An 18,408-nucleotide genomic window follows, 5' to 3' on the forward strand; every position below is an offset into this window, starting at 1 on the left:
CCTACCAAATGTTTATTAGTTTTCAGGATTTTAACCCTTTAAATGCCAGTTTGAAGACATGTTGCCTCTTGTTTTATTTAAAAAAAACAACACAGAATATGAGATATTTCCCACATAATACATGGTGGAGGGATGTGACATTGTTTTATATCAGAGTCTTTTATATCAAGACATTTCTCAAAACCAGAATCTGATCTGATCTGACTTTTGAACACTGGAAATAAATCATGTACTCATCCCGGCAGTAGCCCCCGTGGCACTCAAAATTTCCCTGGAATTTTCTAGTTGTTATTGTTATTATCTACTTGATAATTAGCCTCACTAAGCATTATATATTTTCCTCTTCCTCCTGAGCTGCTGCCGTGGACAGAAAAAGTGAGTACGAGCTTCTGACTGGAAGGAAACAGTGATCTAGAATAGACTAATATAAAAACAGAGGAAGTAATATTAGCTACACAGCGTGTGCTACACCTGTTTATACGTATAATATCAGTGTAATAATTCATTAACATTTAATTTGTCTCTCACTAACCATTATTTATTGTTCTTCATTTTTACCACCTGAGCTGCTGCCGTAAACTGTGAATGAAAGAGGTGAGTAAGAGGTATACTAGCTAAATGCCTGTTTATTCATTTAAATATAATGTCACTTATTTAGCAGTTCAAGGACTATTTGTCTTACTAACCATTATTTCTTTCTCTGTCCTACTCCTCCTACTCTGACACTTGAGCTGCTGTTTACTGAGGACAGAAAAGGTGAGTATGAGCTTCTGACTTAAAGAAAATGAGCTACAATATAACATAATGTAGAGACAGTAATGTATACTAATGTTTATACTAGCGGCATGCCCGTTTATATAGTTTAAACCAGTTTAGTGCTGTAGACTTAATACCAACCCACTGTTTGAGATGAGTTAAAGGACGCCATGATCCAGAGTGTTGAAGGCAGAACTAGGATCTATTAAAACCAAGATGGCATTTTCCCAGAGTCAACAGAGAGTAACTTGTAACCTTGTCATGTCCTGTGAAGGGCTGTGAAGTCAGGCTGAAATGGATTGAGGTTCTCATTAGTATTCAGGATACCATTGACCAATACTTATTTAAACATTTAGCACGGAGGTTGTGATTTTTTAGCAAAGGCATGTTTAAAACATGCAAGGACAGCGCCATACTAACTAGCATGCTAGGTGGAGAAAACCCAGACAATAAATACATATTTATCAATGCGTGTGGCTCAATCGGGAATGATTTGCTTTTCTTTACCTTCTCTACTTTTCTAAGCAATTTGAGTAACCATGGCAACATAAATAGTGATGAAAGGCGAAAACTTTTCCATAGAGAATGAATGGGGAGACGTCTTCGAAACAACCAACTTTGGAGCTGCTGCGTCATACTTCAACGTAGAAAAATGGTTGAAAAGTTAAACGGGTCACAAGACTTGAGACTCTTTTGGGTTAAATCTGTATTTTTCAACAAATCAGTGAAAGACACCTCAAACTTTGGTTTTGTTTTTATTGACAATTTGACATCATGACAAATTAAATACAAAGCTGAACAGAGCATGGCAGCGGTCAGACAGTCAGACTGAAGCTCAACAATCACACCAAAGAAAAAAATACCAGATGACAGACAGAAAGTAACGACGATGCCCCGAAACACTCACAGAGGCATGATGGGAAAGTTGTAAGTGCTAAATGCACTTCTCTGAAACCAACATCTGATTAGAGAACACTTTTATTTCTCAGTTTAAGATGTTAACCGTTCAACGTGGCTTAAAGAAGTTGTTTAAATCAGGACGAGTGCGTTTCTGAATTTTTGTTCTGGTTTTGGTTCATTTCAGAGACCAGAGCCGGCCCTGGTTTTTGTTAATGCCTTAAGACCAGGACTGTGAATCAGCAGCAGAATTAACATGGATTCAGTCGAAAGACAGTTTTATTTCAGTAACGACTGTGGTATTTTTGAGTTGATCCAGAAACTTTTTTTTCTCGTCCAGTTTGTTTCCTCAACAGATTTAAATGTACAGAGGCTTGAATCTGCCAGGAAAAGACAAAAATACATGAAATATTTGGATGGAAATAAATATTATAAATCTAAATTTTAAGTTATTGGGTCAAAATTTTGAGACACCGAGTCATAAATATGAGATAATGAACCAACTGTTTAACTTATAAATATAATTCTGAGATATTAAGTCAGAAATGATCAGATAAGTTATATATAGGATAATAAATCAACATTTTCACTTAAGATGAAATTTTCAGATATAAATACAGATAAATCAAAAATAATTCTTGTATATTGAGTGCAGATTATATTAAGCATATATATTAATATTATGTTAAAATTCTGACTAAGTATTAAAGAATAATAAGATAGATAAATTAAAAATCTTGATGAACACTCAAAATTTTAAGTCATTAATACATCAACATTTTGACTTAAGACAAAATTACACTCTGATTCTGAGTCATAAATATATAAATAAAAATGTGTTTTCAATAAAGAATTAAGTCACAAATCTAATTTAAATGAGCTCATTAGGATGAAATAAGAGAAAACTTTATCTGAAATTAAATCATAACTACAGTCAAAATGTTTAATCAGAAAGTCCAGATATAAGAAAATCTCGGTTATTACAGCAGGATAGAAATTCTACTTATATTTCTATTAAAAAATATTTAGTTCAAAAGAACTATTCTTGTATCATTTCTTTTATCTGTTTATTTTCCAGGCAGGTTCGAGCTTCCACACAGATCAAAGTTCTGCTCAGTCATAAGCTCTGCAGTCAACAAATGTGACCAGCTGTCAAACCTGTGAGAACAGACGAGCACTGACAGGAGGCAGTGAACACATCATCAGATTTCTGTCCTGACTCGGGCTGTGATCACAAATTTGTCATTTCAATCTTTTTTTCCCTGTATTTTATTTTAGAAATGTTTTTGAGCAGCTGTGACATTTAGTTTTAGATTGTATTGTTGTTTCTGTAGAAAAATGTTTTTATACAAGGTTTAGAAAAAAGTGTTGCTCTAATGTCAGAATGAAAAAGGTTCATGTTGGCACCAACATAAAAGATTACCTGCTGTAATTAAACACGTTTTAATGAAACACAGTTTAAGTAAAACAACAAAATGTCACATTAGATTTTGGTTTATTTATTTTCACGTAACTTTTTATTTCACAGGTAAATTACTAATTAACAACTTCAAAGAAGTAAGATTTAATTTGGTTCTAATTTTAGCGAAAGTTCAGCCTTAAGTTCCAATTAAGTGTCAGCAGGAGAGAAATCTAAAATTCAAACTACAACTAAAGAAGGAAAAAAGTGACAACATCTGAGCTTTGACAAAAAAACTCAGGTGTTCACACGATACACTGTCCTTCTGATCCACTGCAGCCTGCTCATCAGTTGTTGAGAAATGTTGGATTTGACACCGTCTCTAGAAAAATTGTGGATAAAGGTAAAGCCATTTGCTGCCTTACAGTCCCGTTACCACGGTTACAAATCTGAAGTGTAAGAGTCTGACCATGAACAGGGGCTGAAACGTTCCCGGTCTCACTCCAGAAATATATACAGATTCTGTTTCCAGTAATAAATGAATAATGGGTTTAAAAAGGAGCTTCCTCTATAACTGGAGCCAGATATCAACAGTTATCAAAATGAAAAACTTTATTGAACTTCAGAGCTTATTTTCTGCATCAATGGAAACAAAATCAGTGGAGGGAGTTTTGTATGGTTGGTCTCTGCTGACGTCCTGGTTTAAAGTTTAGTTTCATCTGCAGTGAAGCTGATTACTGGGAAATTATCAAGTTCCTCAGAGGGGGTCACATAACAACAACAGGAACTTTTTAATGTTAATTGTGGTGGATCATTCACAGAGGATGGAAAAATTTAAGTCAAAATCATGAAATATAGAAGTGGAATTTGGAGAAAACCTGATTTTCTTTTACTTTTGTAAATGCACTTTCAGGGTTAAAAAGCTCCATAAATTCAAGTTTTCATAAAAGAGAAGAATTACAGAAGACTGTCCGACTCTTCTAAAACATGTAAAATGACTCTGATCCATTATTATTTTCCACTGGTGTGAAAACAAGCAGGAAAAATTAATGCAGAAACGTGGCTTCAGCTGGTGAAACTGGTTTCATCAGAAAAAACTGCTCATGTCATTCTGGTCAATAAAAGAGATTACAGATCAAATAAACAGGTTTTCACCAATTTTCCTTCATCATCGCTTGGCGCCATTGTCAATGTCAACAATTGTGACTTATCACTTCATTAACGGTTAATAAATCATTTATCTAAGCTTTATAGATCAGCTATAAACCATCAATAAGAAAAACCTTTGGGTTGTCAGTTGTGGCTGCTGTTCGTTCTCCAGCAAGAATTTTTCTGCATCTTTTCTTCAGGTAAAACGTTCAAATGAATCATTTAACCTCTGACCTTCTGCAAAAAGCCAAAGATAATCGGAGACAAAATCCGTTTTTTAACCACTGATCGGTATTTAAATCCACACACCTCTTGGATTTTTAAAAAGACCTTTAATTAATGACTGAACTTTTGTAACTGCAGATGACTGGTTCGCTTCTACTGATGGCTAATTAGAAAGTTTAATTTTTGTAATTAATTAAATGAGTAAACCAGAGCTGATCTCATTATGTTGTTGTCTATGAGCACTAAAACAACTGCGAAAAAAGCAAAATATTTTAGATTTTCTTTTTGTTGAACTGTTTCAGCTCCACACGCTCCATAAATGTATCTTATATATGATTTATAACTGATCAATTTAACATCCGTAAATGATTTTATTGACTGTTAATAAAGACATTAGTTATGTGTTACAAACCCTTTATAAAGACTGTTACAGTTGTACCTGTGTGTTCTACCAGACTTCATCTTCACTTCTTACAAATTTACAAACGTTCCCAAACTGTCACCTGTGGAACAAAGCACTGGGGTTTGGCATCGAGCTGACTGTGTGTGTGTGTGTGTGTGTGTGTGTGTGTGTGTGTGTGTGTGTGTGTGTGTGTGTGTGTGTGTGTGTGTGTGTGTGTGTGTGTGTGTGTGTCTGTGTCTGTGTGTGTTACAGATGATGAAGATGATGAAGAGTCTATAGGAGGATACAGTCTGAGTCCTTGTCTCTCCTCCTGGCTTGCTGTGACCCCTGACCTCTGACCTGCAAACAGGAAGCCAACATGAGTCACCATGTGTTTAAAGGAACAGACCGCTGATTTATCTCAGTGGTTACCAAGGTCTACAAGGTTTGTTCAGTTTTAGATATTATATGTTTAAAAGATGGCGATGTTTACATTTACTACAGGGTTCACAGATTTCAAACATAAGCAGAAGCAAAAGATATAAAATAATTGTTTTAAAAAGACTGCAGAATGTGAAGTTATGCAACAGGGGAGGAAAACAAGAGGTGAGTCACTGAGTGAGCTGCTGGCTATAACCTGAGCCTGTATCTGTTTCCATGTAGTCAAACTGTCTCATTAACAGCAGCTGAATCAGCTGTGATCAGCTCCTGTTTGCACTGTATCATGGACGTACAGACAGCTGTCACTGGATCACTGCGATACTGAAGAAAACTTAGAAACAGGAGGATTCTGAATGAAGTTCTGCTGCCTCTTAGATCATTTTCCAGGACATTTTCAGTGACATAATGAAGCAAGGTCAGATGATCACATCCTCAACTAACAAGTTCCTCTCTGTGGAGTCTCCTTTAAAACACACGTGTTAATCTATCTGAACGAACCTCAACCCTGGAACCGTTCTGTTACAGCGACGGCTTTAACAGTTTATTCATACAGTGACTGGATTCACTTCCAATTCATTCAAACTTGATGTTTTGAAGAAGTGACAGTGACAGTACAAAAGCTACATCATGAACACAGTTCATTTTCATGCTTTATGAATTCAGATCGACAAGCATTAAAAATTAGGTAAAGATGTTTTAAGGCAACACTTCAGGTTAATTCAGGAAGCCCATGCTGCCTAAGAAACAAGACTCCAGCTGTGAGTCTCTGTTACCTGCTGTGCTGCCTGCACTGATCCCTGCTGCTGCTGCTGTTGCTGTTGTTGCTGGAGTTGCTGCTGTTGCTGGTATTCCTCCTGCTGGAGCTGACGGGCCAACTCCAGGTCACTGAGGGGCCCCGGGGCCCCGCCCTGCTGCTGCTGCAGGGACACCGCCACCAGGTAGTCCTAACACCAAACACAAGATCAGTCAGTGACTGGTTAAACTAGCTCTGTCACAGCACCACCTGGTCCGTCCGTCTGTCTGTCTCACCTGGTCAATCTGTCTCTGCTGGTCCTGGGCCGTGGGGGGCAGGGTGGAGGTGGGCGGAGCTCTCTGATGACACAGTCTGAAGTCAGAGTCACAGAAGTTCCCATCGCCCTCGACGTTATGAAGAGACTCCCAGACCAGACCCTCCTCCTGCAGGAAACCCTGATCTGTCACCAGCAGGTACAGGTGACCCTGAGAGAGAGGAGAAAACTTTATTAACAACAGGTATTTATTACAAGCAGCCAGTAAGTTTGTGTCTGTCCACACTAAACGCCTTCAGCTACCAGGTGGAACACAGTTCACCTGACCCACAGTTAGCCTCCTTCTGTGTGTGTGTGTGTGTGTGTGTGTGTGTGTGTGTGTGTGTCCACCTTGTGTTTGATCATGGTACTGAAGTGGTTGTTCCTGAAGAACACGGAGATCTCTCCCTCTTTGGCCGTCGTGTTGAGTTCACACAGACCGTGATACGACAACTGAGTCGCTGTCGACTCCAGAAACTGCTCTGCTACAAGACCTGGAGAAAACACACACACATCATGTAGAGACACCACACACACACATACACACAGATATGTGTACACACACAGTGAGAGCTGTTGGTTCACAAACAGGGTGATTCATCAGACCTCTGTGCACAGTCAGTGTCTGCAGAGTGTGCTGTGTGCGTGGTCATGTTTTTATGAGTGTGTTCGTTCGTGTTCAAGTGTGTGTTACCTTCACTGACTCGACTGCTGTCAGCAGAGTGTTTGTAGTCGATGATTTTCTCCACCAGCTGGTTGTAACTCAGTTTCCCCACAGCAGCCACCATCTCTGGACTCTGCACACACACGCACACACAAACAAACACAAACAAACACACACACACGAAGGATAATGTGGTCACAATCTCTGCTAATGAATCATTAACAACTAATTACCTACAGTACATTTTCCATCCATGTTTATAGACTGACAGAGCTCCACTGGTTTCACTGGTTCGTGTTCATCAGTCACAGTAAACATCAGTGTGTTTGTTCTGTTACTCTCATATTCACACAGGTTCACTTACACAACCCGATCACTGCTGTAGAATCATAAACACAACCACAGAACAAGTTTCAGACAGATGGAGGCTCGTTATTCACAAATTCTGTTCACATTCTGACTTTTTCTTCACGAGCTGAACCAAACAGCTCTGACTGCCTCATACTAACAAGTGCTGTTAATGTTATATCTGAACCCGATCTGATTAAAACACTGTGTGAGTCTCACTGTGTCCCTGGGCGACATGTTCCCTCATCACCATGAACACACACACTGTAGTTTATTCTGACTCAGTCACACACACACACACACACACACACACACACACACACACACACACACACACACACACACACACACACACACACACACACAGTCCTGCTGCCACAAATTCTCGCTACAGCACCAAACATGGATTAATCCGCCACTGAAAACAGTCCCCAACAAATGCTTTATATGTTTCCTCCTGTTTGTCTGATAAAAACTACAGTTAGCAGCTGTACACTAAACTATATATTTGTGAGGAGTTTTCTTGAGATCTACATCTTCAGTAGGAACCAATGAGCTCAGAGCTGAGAGACAGAGGAGGGAAGGTGTTGAGAGACGGACTCACACATTGTCGGATTGAGTCTGAACATGAGATTTGATATTTCCATCTCATGCTCCGTCATAGATACATACACAAACAGGGGAAACACACACACAAGCTGAGTGTTACCTGTGGGTCGACCAACCAGCCGTGGTACAGTGGGATGTCCAGCAGGTCGAACACGATGCACTCAGGTGTGTATTCAAAGTCTGTGACTCCAGTGAAACGTACGTTAACATCCAGACCTGTGGAGAGCTTAGGGAGGACCGCCATGGCATCACTCATGTTCTGAAGACACACACACACAGACACACACACACACACACACACACACACACACACACACACACACACACACACACACACACACACACACACACACACACGTCAGTCATAGCTCCACAGTTAGTCTTTTGTTCAGTCAGTGTTCATGTTCGACAAACTAATCTCAACTCAAGCTCCTCTGTAGTGAGTTACTTCACTGATGAAGACTATCTGATGCAGTCGAAAGCTCTGGAAAAAGCAGGTAAGGGACTTAAGGACTTAAGGGATTATTCTGTCAAACTACGACTTACAAGGTCAAAGATAAATTTTCATGTTGCCGTTTGTCTCAGCAGATATGTGTGTGTGTGTGTGTGTGTGTGTGTGTGTGTGTGTGTGTGTGTGCGTGCGTGCGTGCGTGCGTGCGTGCGTGCGTGCGTGTACCTGTTGGAAGTTGAGCTCCATCCCATCAGCTTTCTCTCTGGGTGTGACAGACAACACACACTCTCCTACAGAACAAACACACACATCACTGCATCACTTTGTTGTTATCATGTGATAAACATCAGACAGTAACAGCTGACTGCTCCTTTTCCATAGCAACACCCGAGCAGGTAAATTACAACAATAAAGTTCATAATAAATAAAACATAAAATCAACACATGCAGCAACAGACACTAAAGGTAGCCCAGACTGTAGTCTGTGGATATTAAAATGTCCGTTTGTGTTTTTGAGAGGGTTGACACTGAGGACACAGAAAACCTGTGATCCGGCACATAACAACAACTGAAGAGTTCAGAAATGTTTTTTGGAGGAAGAGCTTGTTAAAAACAATCCTATAATTAACAGGTGGTCAATGAAGGAAGGTGAAGATAGGAGTGATGTCATTGCGTTTTGTTGAATTTCATGGTTTCTACGTGTTGAACCAGCTGCAGAGGGAAAGAGATGGAGCTACAAATGCTTGTCGGCCTGTCCGAGTCAGGATTTCTCACTGATGCTCTGACTCCAGGTGTTGGGGGAACCATCGTTGGTATATCAATTTATCAGAGGCTTGTTGCATCATGCTATTACTGATGATGACGTCACTAGAGGCGAGTCAGACAGGTGAGAGTTTTGCTTTAAATACTGAGCCTTTATTCACACTCACTGAGAGCAGAGCAGTCCACCCTAAAAACCCTCTGACAGGTAAACTCAGCAGCTGATTGGCTGACACCTCTGTGTGCATGAGATCTTACCCAGGTGAGCCATCAGGTCCTCGGTGGTGACCACTTCAGTCTGAGCAGGAAGCTTTGCCTGAACGAACACACACACACACACACACACACACACACACGCGCGCACATGCACACACACACGCACACACACACACACGCACACACACACACACACACAATGAGTACAAATGATGCTAAGGTTTAACAAATAAAGAACAGGATTAAAAGGGTCAGCTCACTTAAATTAGTCATCAGTCATGTGACCACACTGACGTGTACACAGTCTTGGTTTACCTGCAGACTCAGAGCAGGGCTGTTTGGTTCTTCAGAGCTGGTTAAACATTTATCTGGAGCTGTTGTCATAGCAACAAAGTTGGGATCTGGAGCTGGATCAGGACCATGGGTTTTTTACAGGGAGCCACATACAAATGATTTTCTACCTTTATTTATATATTAACTTTATTTAACCAGGTTTTTTTTCTTTCTTTGAATCATAAACAGCTCCCAGTGTAACACAGGTGTGGACAGTAAACAGAGGATCAGAGGCTCTGCAGGTCTGACTATTGCAGTTCGTCCTTCAGACTCAGACCAGAGTCTCTGCCCCCTCACAAAGACACGGATCCAGTATGAAGACTCATATAAACTACATATTAACTGTGTGTCATGGTAGCAGGTGATGTGTCCCCCTGCAGACGCTTTAGGCTTTGTCCTGCTGGATGTCTGTGCCTGTTACAGACCAGATCCTGTTATTTCACCAGGGTTAAAATGTCAAGAACCATGAGTTAAATTACAGTGAAGACACGCGCCACCCCTGCCCACCCCCTCCTTTTCATGTTCATTCTGACTGTATGGGGCTTTAGTCAATAATCACAGTGTAATTAAAGAGACTCAGTGTTGATGATGAAGCTCCTGGTGAGTCATCCAGATCTGAGGCCAAACTTAAAATACTTAGAGAGTGGAGAAATAAACCTGATTAGATACGAGTGTGTGTGTGTGTGTGTGTGTGTGTTTTACCTTCCAGCGCAGGAAGAGTGTGTTCATGATGGCCAGCAGGGGGCAGGGTCCGTTCTCGCTCTGAGTGATGATGGGGGTCTTTTTCTCCTTCCAGGTGATCCACTTCACCAGGTAGTACGCGGGCATGGACGGCCTGGGCTCCACAGCTGCAGCAGCTGTGGAGGACGAGGCAGCGGCAGCGGCAGCAGGAAGAACTGCTGCTGCAGCAGCGACAGCGCCCCCTGTGGACAAGATGACGACTACAGTCACACACAGACTTCAACTGTTTCCACGGCTGGTTTTTCCCGGTTCTGATGTGTTGATGGTTAAAATCCCTGTTCACTATGATTTCTACTTTACTTTACTTTTACATCATATTTCTATAATACTGTACAGTGTGTACATTGTTAAATATATTGTACATATTCATATTACAGTGTTTATGTGAATTATTATTCAAATCTCACCTGCATATTAATATATATTTCTTAATCTCAACTCTATTTGATTTTATCTTGTTTTAGATTCTTATTAAAAGAGCTCTTTGTTTTTTCTTCACCTGCCTCTGTGCTGCTGTAACATGCATTTTTCAGCAATCAATTTACTCCACAGAACAAGAACAAAACAAACTCTTCAGCCCAGAGTCTTTTCATCTTCCTCCGTATGAGTTCTCACTGTTTCAAACACTGACTCGAGCAGCACAGTGTTTTCTGTTTCTCCATCCTGTAATTTCCTCTAATCTCACTGAACCACTCTATTCCTGTGATTCACCTCTGTGAAGGCTCACCTCGCCCTGTTCACCCTGTCACTGTTTTCTGCTTGAACTAAATCAGACTAAAGCCTGTAAATGAGGAATGAGTCACTGGAGCTGATGAGGACAAGTCACAGCGGAGTTACAGACAGAGCTGGAGACGCTCTGTTATTTTTACTCAACACACAAACTCCTGTTACATAGGGAAGAGTGTCGTGGCTTTACTCTGCCTCAGAGTTTGGTATAAAACAGACAAACACAGAATAAGAAGGCCATTGTTGTTCTGGTGGGGGGAAGTCACTCTCACTTTTACAACATCCGTGTAAAAGTGAGAGCTGGCATTGTGGGACAGATGCCAGCTGTTGTGTTACACCTCTGACTTCTGAACGTCAACATGCTCTAAACTCACAAACTGGGGCGGCATCATATCGACTTTGTTTGGTTCAGTGTAAACAAGTAAAGGCATCATAATGAAGGGTCTTGACAGTAACATACTGGGATCTCTGTGTAAAAAAACGCTACAGTGACATATTTTATTTCAGCCTGAAAAAAGAAAAAAAAACAAACATGTTTTTCATGTGTAAGATGCATCTTACGCAGAGGATGACAAACTTCTGTTTTATTTCTCTTCATAACATCAACAAGGCTGATGTGTCAGTGAGACGATCAGAAGTGGATATTTATGGATATTAGAGATTGAAATAGAAGTTACTTCTATTCAGTTAATCAAGAAAAACCATCTACATGACATTAATTTAACAGTTTGTTACTTCAGTCATTTTTCCATGAAAAAAAGAAACTGACAAATTCTCTTTATGTCTCAAAAACCACCTGTCCATGTACGTGAACTTCATGTAACAGTGGACTCAGATTACAGTAAGTCTTGTTTGTCAAGTGAGGCCATCTTTGCTGCAGCCGCAGTGAACAATCTGTGAGTAACATTGACATCACTGCTGAGTGTGTGTTTCTGTGTGTCAACATGTCAGCACATCACTCTATAGTTCTGCTTCCTCCTTTTACATCAAACGTCCTGAAGACAAACTGAACCAACACATAAAACACCGGCATCACACACACAAATCCTGAGTGTGTGTAGCCAGCAGAGTGTGTGTGTGTGTGTGTGTGTGTGTGTAGCCAGCAGAGTGTGTGTGTGTGTGTGTGTAACTAACAGTTCACATGAATTTCTCCAAGGGGATAAATAAAGTATATATATCTACCAAATAGTTGTTTCCATTACTGATTTACCTGCTGTTTTTTTGTGGGAATAAAAACCTGACACCAGCTCTGTCATAATTTTTTTTCTTCTTCAACACCTCAGCATGAACAACGCTGCGTTACAAGATCAAAGCTGGTTAAAAATAACATTGGTGGACGTCTCACCTGCAGCTTCTTGCGTCTCATCGCCCTTCAGACTGGGGACCTCGGTGGACAGAGAGCAGCCTTCAGCGCCCAGAGCAGAGTAGGACGAGGACAGGCCGTCATCCACGTCCAGGGAGTTTCCTGTGGCCGTGACCCCGTCTGACAGCTCCAGACTGGGGATGGAGAAGGACGCCGAGTCTGTGGACTCCCGCTGGTCCTCTGAACCGCCTGCCGTGGCTACCGATGAGCTGTCCTCCAGGTCCAGCTCCAGACCTACAGACACAGGACCAGGGACAGATTAGAGAGCAGAGCTCCCTGATGTCCTGAGGACACCAGTAAAACCTTTCATTGACAGATGAACTAGTGAAGATCACAGTCAATGGTCATATCTGAACACTGTGTTAATAAGCAGAGTCTCTGCCTTCTCTCACACTCTGGCCTGCAGCCAATCACATCCCACAACAACAAAGGCTGATTGAAGGCGTCTCCTGTTTCCCTGCTCCAGTCTCCACTTCCTGAATGTTAACCAGCTGGGACACAGCAAAGCCTCTGAACCAACATCTCTAACAGAAACTGAACACCAACACCTTTTTTAAGCTGTATGTACAGTCACTGTGTTAGACCATCAGTTCAATTCCTCCCCCTTCCTCCCTCCCTTTGAAGAATGGATCGGATTATAAAATTATTTCATATCAAAATTTAGATTGTCTGAGACATTTCAATGACCGGTGATGATTCACAGTATGTGACTACACCAGGGTCCTCCTGTAAGAGAAACTGCCATCTGTATCAGAGTCCCTGTAAACTTTGGTCATGTTAGCTGTTTTTAATCACTGACATAAATAAGTCTGTCAGGTTTTGCAGTCTGGTCAGGTTATGAGGTCATTGTTACCATCGCTGGTGTCAGCAGGTTCACCAGGTTACCTCTTTAACATCACATAAATGTCATTTAATATCTGATTCACCATCACACTGCCTTAACTGTGAGAGATATGAAGAAAACCAGCATTTCTTCACATTTTTGTCAGTATTTCCAGACATGTTCTTCATATTATAATCAGCTGATCATTAAACTTGATCTCAACCTGGAGTGAGCAGTCAACAGGAAGTTGATGAATGGATGAATTAACCAGTTTAAAAAAAAAAAAAGATTTTTTTTTTCCATTTTACTAATTCATATCAACAGCCACATTTTAACATCTTTTCTTCATCTGTGGAAACAGAACTAAAGGTTTGATAAAAAGACAGTTTGAGCTGTGAGACATTAAAACAACAGTTACATCATAACTCTGGTGCTATGAATTCTGGGCGATAGCTGCATGTACACGTATGTCTACTCATCACCACTGCTGAAACATGCAAGTTTACAGTCAGACAGACAGGTTTACTCTGGACCTGGTCTCTCCTCACCTGGGTCTCCTGCTCTGTTCTGTCTTCCCTCAGTCCCAATGTGTCTGAGCAGAGCGGACACAGATTCTTCTTCTGTGGTGACCGTGGTTACAGTCCCGTTTTCAGACGACACCAATGAGGACTCCTGTGGTGTGGGCGTGGCCTCCTCTTTGCTGGGTAGAGGACTGTTGGCATCCCCGTTGCTGCTCGGGACCTTGGCTCTGGTGTCCGACCCCAACGTTCGGCCCGACCCCTCTGTCACCGTGGTTACTATCAGTTCCTTGGAGACGGTTTCTGTGGCTAGAGTGGGTTCGATCAGCAGTTCTGCAGCTGCCGGTTCCGAGCTGGACTCGGCCATCGTCAGATGATCGACTGGTTAGCTCTGGAGAAACAAGGTCCGCCGCTTCACAGAGAAAACACCAGGTCCTCATGTACACAAAGACAAAGTGTAGGAGCTGAGACCTTCATCAGAGACAGCCTCAGTGTCAGGACGTTTGTTCTGGTCACAAGTTCACAGGCTTCACAGACGCTGTTTTAAGATGAAGGTGTGACGGAGGAGCTGACAGTGAGCAGCTGAAGCTTTAACATGGCCCTCGGGAGACTCCTATGTGCTGACCACCAGCTCAGAGTTACACAAAACAAACAGGTCAAATCCTTATGAACAAACAGATGTTGAAGGTAGAAAATATGAAGAGAAAGAGCCTGTTTGTGGCTGTAAACGTGACTGTCAGATAAAGTGTGGGGATTATTTCCGTTTGTCGTCGAAACAGTCCCAGACGTCCTGCCACACCTGGGGAGGAGGAGACAAGAGGGATCAAACATTAAAGATGCTGCTGGACAGTAAATCTCATCACCAGCTGACACCACACAGGATGTAGAGCAGCGGTGTTTGATATTTGTGCTTCAAAAAATGAATGAAATTATTGATCGATTATTAAAATGGCAATCAACTAATCGTAATGGAATAAAATACCTGTTTAACCATCACACCAGTCACAGAATTGTGGACAGCAAACAATAAGACAAAATAAGTAGTTCAAGAATTTATTTTCCAGTTGGATACAACAAGAAAGCTTGGTAATATAACTGTTAATGGCTGTTAAATTTTCATGTCTGAAAGTCAAAAACCACAGAGACACAAAGATCGCATCGTGTTGCCACATTGCATCATTTATAGTGATTTTTATGTCTTTCAGTCTGGGGGTCCTATATAGGAGGTGAAGGGGACCTTTTACTTGTCTGTGCCCAGGGGCTCATTGTCTCACAGTCTGCCCATGCCTGGACTCAGATAAACGACAGGAAATCAAACCACTGAAAGAATAAACCCTTAATTTGTCAATTTATGTTGAAATCAACACATTCTGAGGAGAGGAGCCTCCTCACATCTGTCTCCCAACAGTTGGAGCCATCACTGTCACAGAAGGAGAGAAAAACATTATTATCTGTAAGTAGTAAAACTGAGGGATACAGACCTGAGCAGCAGAGGCCGAGATCTCCTGACTTTAAGTTCGAAAACACTGATTCTACATTTCCCATAATGCACTGGAATAATGTCTTTCATTATCACCTGCCTGGTGAACAGCTTCATATTACAAAGTTTGTCTCCAAGCCTGATGACACCACTGGGACATTAATATGATTTCAACGGACAGTTCAACTGTACATAGCTACAGTTAAAATGAAATGTCATGTCTTCTGACACTGACAACAAGTCAGACAAAACAGGTGAAACAGGTTAGAGCCTCATGGTGGTACCTACACATTCACTTCACATAGGATAAGGAGCACCTCTGCTAACAAAAACATCATTAATGTAATAAAACCTTCACTCTGAGAAGACAGGGCAGAGTTTACAACAGTAAACCCAGTTGTCATCTACCAACTAAACAGATCCCAGATTAACACCTGTCTGTGCCACCTTGGCTAAAACCCTGTGACTCACCTGTAAAAACCCATCACATTAACTGATCTCATGCAGAAGGTCATAAAACTTCAGTACAGATCAATACTCAGGTCCAAACCTTTCTGATACACCTACTGGTGTTTGTGTAGCACCAACAGTGAGCTCAACAGTGTGCAGGAGTTTTTCACTTTTAATCAAGTTAAGGCACACCTGCTGCACACCCAGGTGTTATTTTACATCTGTTTACATTTGCTTGGTTTTCGCTTTTCGATTAATGTTTGTTTCTTTAAATTGTGGTCATGTTGTGTCTTTTCTGTAACTTTCAACAAGTCATTTCAAAAACTGGCTTTGGTTCAGGACCCCTGAGGCCACGTAGGCCTGCTCAGTGATCCATGTCAGGTACATCAGGACTGACTGCTGTCCTCCAGTTACATACTGGGTGTTGATGCTGTACAGGTGACCTTGCCAAACCTGATATTTTCCTGAGCTGACGCCACAGTTCGGATCTTTATCTATTACTGTGGGAGTACAGCAGGGAGTAGAAGTGTGAACATGTGGCTGTCAGTTCATCAGAATGTGTGGCTGAGGAGGAGGAGAGTGATTCAGTCCCCGAGGACAGTCAGTACTCAACCAAACAAGTGCTGAAGTTTCCCGTAACGTTGCTCAGTCAAATAACAAACCACCACTTCACCGTGAAACTACACACTGTAACTGTCTGTACTTACTGCGGATGGTGGTCTCCGGCCTGTCGCACCAGCTCAGCAGAAACCGGACAGAAACCCTGAAACCTGCGACTCACGGCTCCGCGTTAAGCTGCTTTCTGCTACAGGAGCTAGCCAACCCGACGCTAGCTCTCCGAGCTAACTCAGCTAAGTTCGCTGTTGTTCCGCAGAGACACTGAGTCAAGTCCGCCTGGGACCCGGCACTGACCCCCGCATCCACGTCACAACAAACATCCGGCTAAATAAGATGCTGGTTACTGACACGGGGTGCGGACGTCTGATCCGTGCTAACTGTGGCGGGTGAACGGGCGTGCTAGCTGTTTACATTCCTCTCCGCTCACAGGCCCCGCCCACCGCAGGGCACAAACAGCACCCCCTGACGTCACATCCGCCCATCTTTAAAAGGCAGTTAGCCGTTAGCCATCGCTGAAGTTTTTTCTGTTTTTTTTTTTTGTTTTTTTTTTTTTATTACTGATGAAACAGAATCACTCAGTACTCTGACAGTCCAAACTGTAGATGTAGTAAAAACAAACACAAGAAGACTTTGGACTTGACAATGCGGTCACTACGATGTTCGTTCCCACGATTGCTTAAATAAAGTTTGCTAGCACACGGCCAGCCTCACTGTGTTCGATAATGACCACGCATAACTCCATTTAAAAATGTGAATTACATTAATTTACTTACCAGCACAATTACACACACTAATTAACATTTCCACCTCTTCGTTAGGAGACACTTCTAAATCCAGCGAACATAGTATCCGAACAGTGTGTGTTTGAAATAAAGATCTACTTTTTACAACGTCTAGTCAGTGCGGCTCGGCTCGCCGCTGGCCGACAGCTGGAGTTAGAAAAAGAGAACCACTAGTTTAAGAAAGTAAAGTAGTTTTAACCACAATTCACCCGGGCATACCCAACAATCACAGCAACACAACCGAGTAGTAATTTGAATGGTGTTTGGCGTCGGTTCAGGACAATTATATCAGGTGCAGCACTTGGCTTTACTTTACACACTGTTTTATGTACCTGTCTTTCCAGACTTCTTCTGTTTGGTTTAGTTAATAGCTTCATATGAGGAGAACACAGCCACGTCAGAAGCACGCTTCAAATACGTTGGACAAAACTTTTACCTTCCACCTTTTCACTCCGTGTACCTTCTGACACAGCCAGGTGTGTTGGATTTATTTAACAGAGTAGCTCTGACGGGTGGTGCGGTTAGGGCTTATAAACTGCCCTCTACGGGCTAAACACGGTTAACAAATGTAAGTCAATGATGTTAAGACTCTGGACGTCATAAGCCGAGATGGACCGACAGGGGCGGGGTGGTTAGTTGCTGAATGAAAGGATGATTGAAGTGAGTGGTAGTCCCCGCTCACTCGGGACAGGCGGTATTTAAAAACACCACATCGAGTCTTATGGAGGGACAGTGAGTTAATACACTGGATTATCCTCAACATCTTTTTGCTCAAGTCGATAGAAGGATTTTTATTTTGACAAAAAAGTTCACATTTAATTTGTCCATTTAACTTTTGAATTATATCATGTGTAAACACGATCTTCCTAAATCTCAACCTAAGTGTTATTCTCTACTCTGGTAAATAAATCTGCTGGACTCTAAATTTTTTTATTTGTAATTTCTTCAAATCTTCAATTTCTTCAAATTTTTGAAGCAAAGATTTAAGGCAAAGTATGTGATCTTCCATTATTGATAAAGTAAATGATTGTTGGTCCTTTTGTGATGAATAAAACTACCTGACCGAGGTTTTCTCAGTGTTCATCACTTCACAAACAGAAAAAAATTAAGCAGTTTGATAAAAACACAACTTTACTACAAAAGAGCAACAAATACAAACTGAAACAATCCAGGTCTTTAAACCTGATCCCGACTCAGAGTCCCTCTACAAGACTGGGGCCACAGGATCAAGT

At 41.5% G+C, this 18,408-nt stretch overlaps 1 protein-coding gene across 2 annotated transcripts; it reads right to left on the reverse strand.

Annotated features, from left to right (window-relative positions):
* Positions 1–1,498: 1,498 nt before the first annotated feature.
* mindy1 (MINDY lysine 48 deubiquitinase 1) lies at positions 1,499–17,667 on the reverse strand. Of its 2 annotated transcripts, none has more exons than XM_056400324.1 (12): positions 17,509–17,667; positions 13,877–14,645; positions 12,488–12,739; positions 10,378–10,598; positions 9,385–9,442; positions 8,593–8,657; positions 8,017–8,175; positions 6,990–7,092; positions 6,647–6,789; positions 6,279–6,467; positions 6,023–6,193; positions 1,499–5,168 (listed from the first exon to the last, which is right to left on the reverse strand). In XM_056400324.1, the coding sequence occupies exons 2-12, from the start codon at positions 14,211–14,213 to the stop codon at positions 5,103–5,105; spliced, it is 1,764 nt and encodes a 587-aa protein (XP_056256299.1). In that variant the 5' UTR covers positions 14,214–14,645; positions 17,509–17,667; the 3' UTR covers positions 1,499–5,102. The 2 variants fall into 2 exon arrangements, with proteins under 2 accessions (XP_056256299.1, XP_056256298.1); XM_056400323.1 differs by lacking the exon at positions 17,509–17,667 and adding an exon at positions 16,484–17,479.
* Between the last annotated feature and the right edge of the window lie 741 nt (positions 17,668–18,408).

Source organism: Seriola aureovittata, chromosome 16 (assembly GCF_021018895.1).
Source record: "Seriola aureovittata isolate HTS-2021-v1 ecotype China chromosome 16, ASM2101889v1, whole genome shotgun sequence".
Taxonomy (NCBI): Eukaryota; Metazoa; Chordata; class Actinopteri; order Carangiformes; family Carangidae; genus Seriola; species Seriola aureovittata.

What these genes read in the sequence shown, in the direction of transcription:
- mindy1 (XM_056400324.1), bottom strand. Translation starts at nt 14,213, where the DNA reads ATGGCCGAGTCCAGCTCGGAACCGGCAGCTGCAGAACTGCTGATCGAA. An exon ending in TGAGACGCAAGAAGCTGCAG is followed by an intron (nt 10,599 to 12,487) that starts GTGAGACGTCCA and finishes TCTTGTCCACAG; the next exon opens with GGGGCGCTGTCGCTGCTGCA. An exon ending in CAGTGCAGGCAGCACAGCAG is followed by an intron (nt 5,169 to 6,022) that starts GTAACAGAGACT and finishes TCCTGTTTGCAG; the next exon opens with GTCAGAGGTCAGGGGTCACA.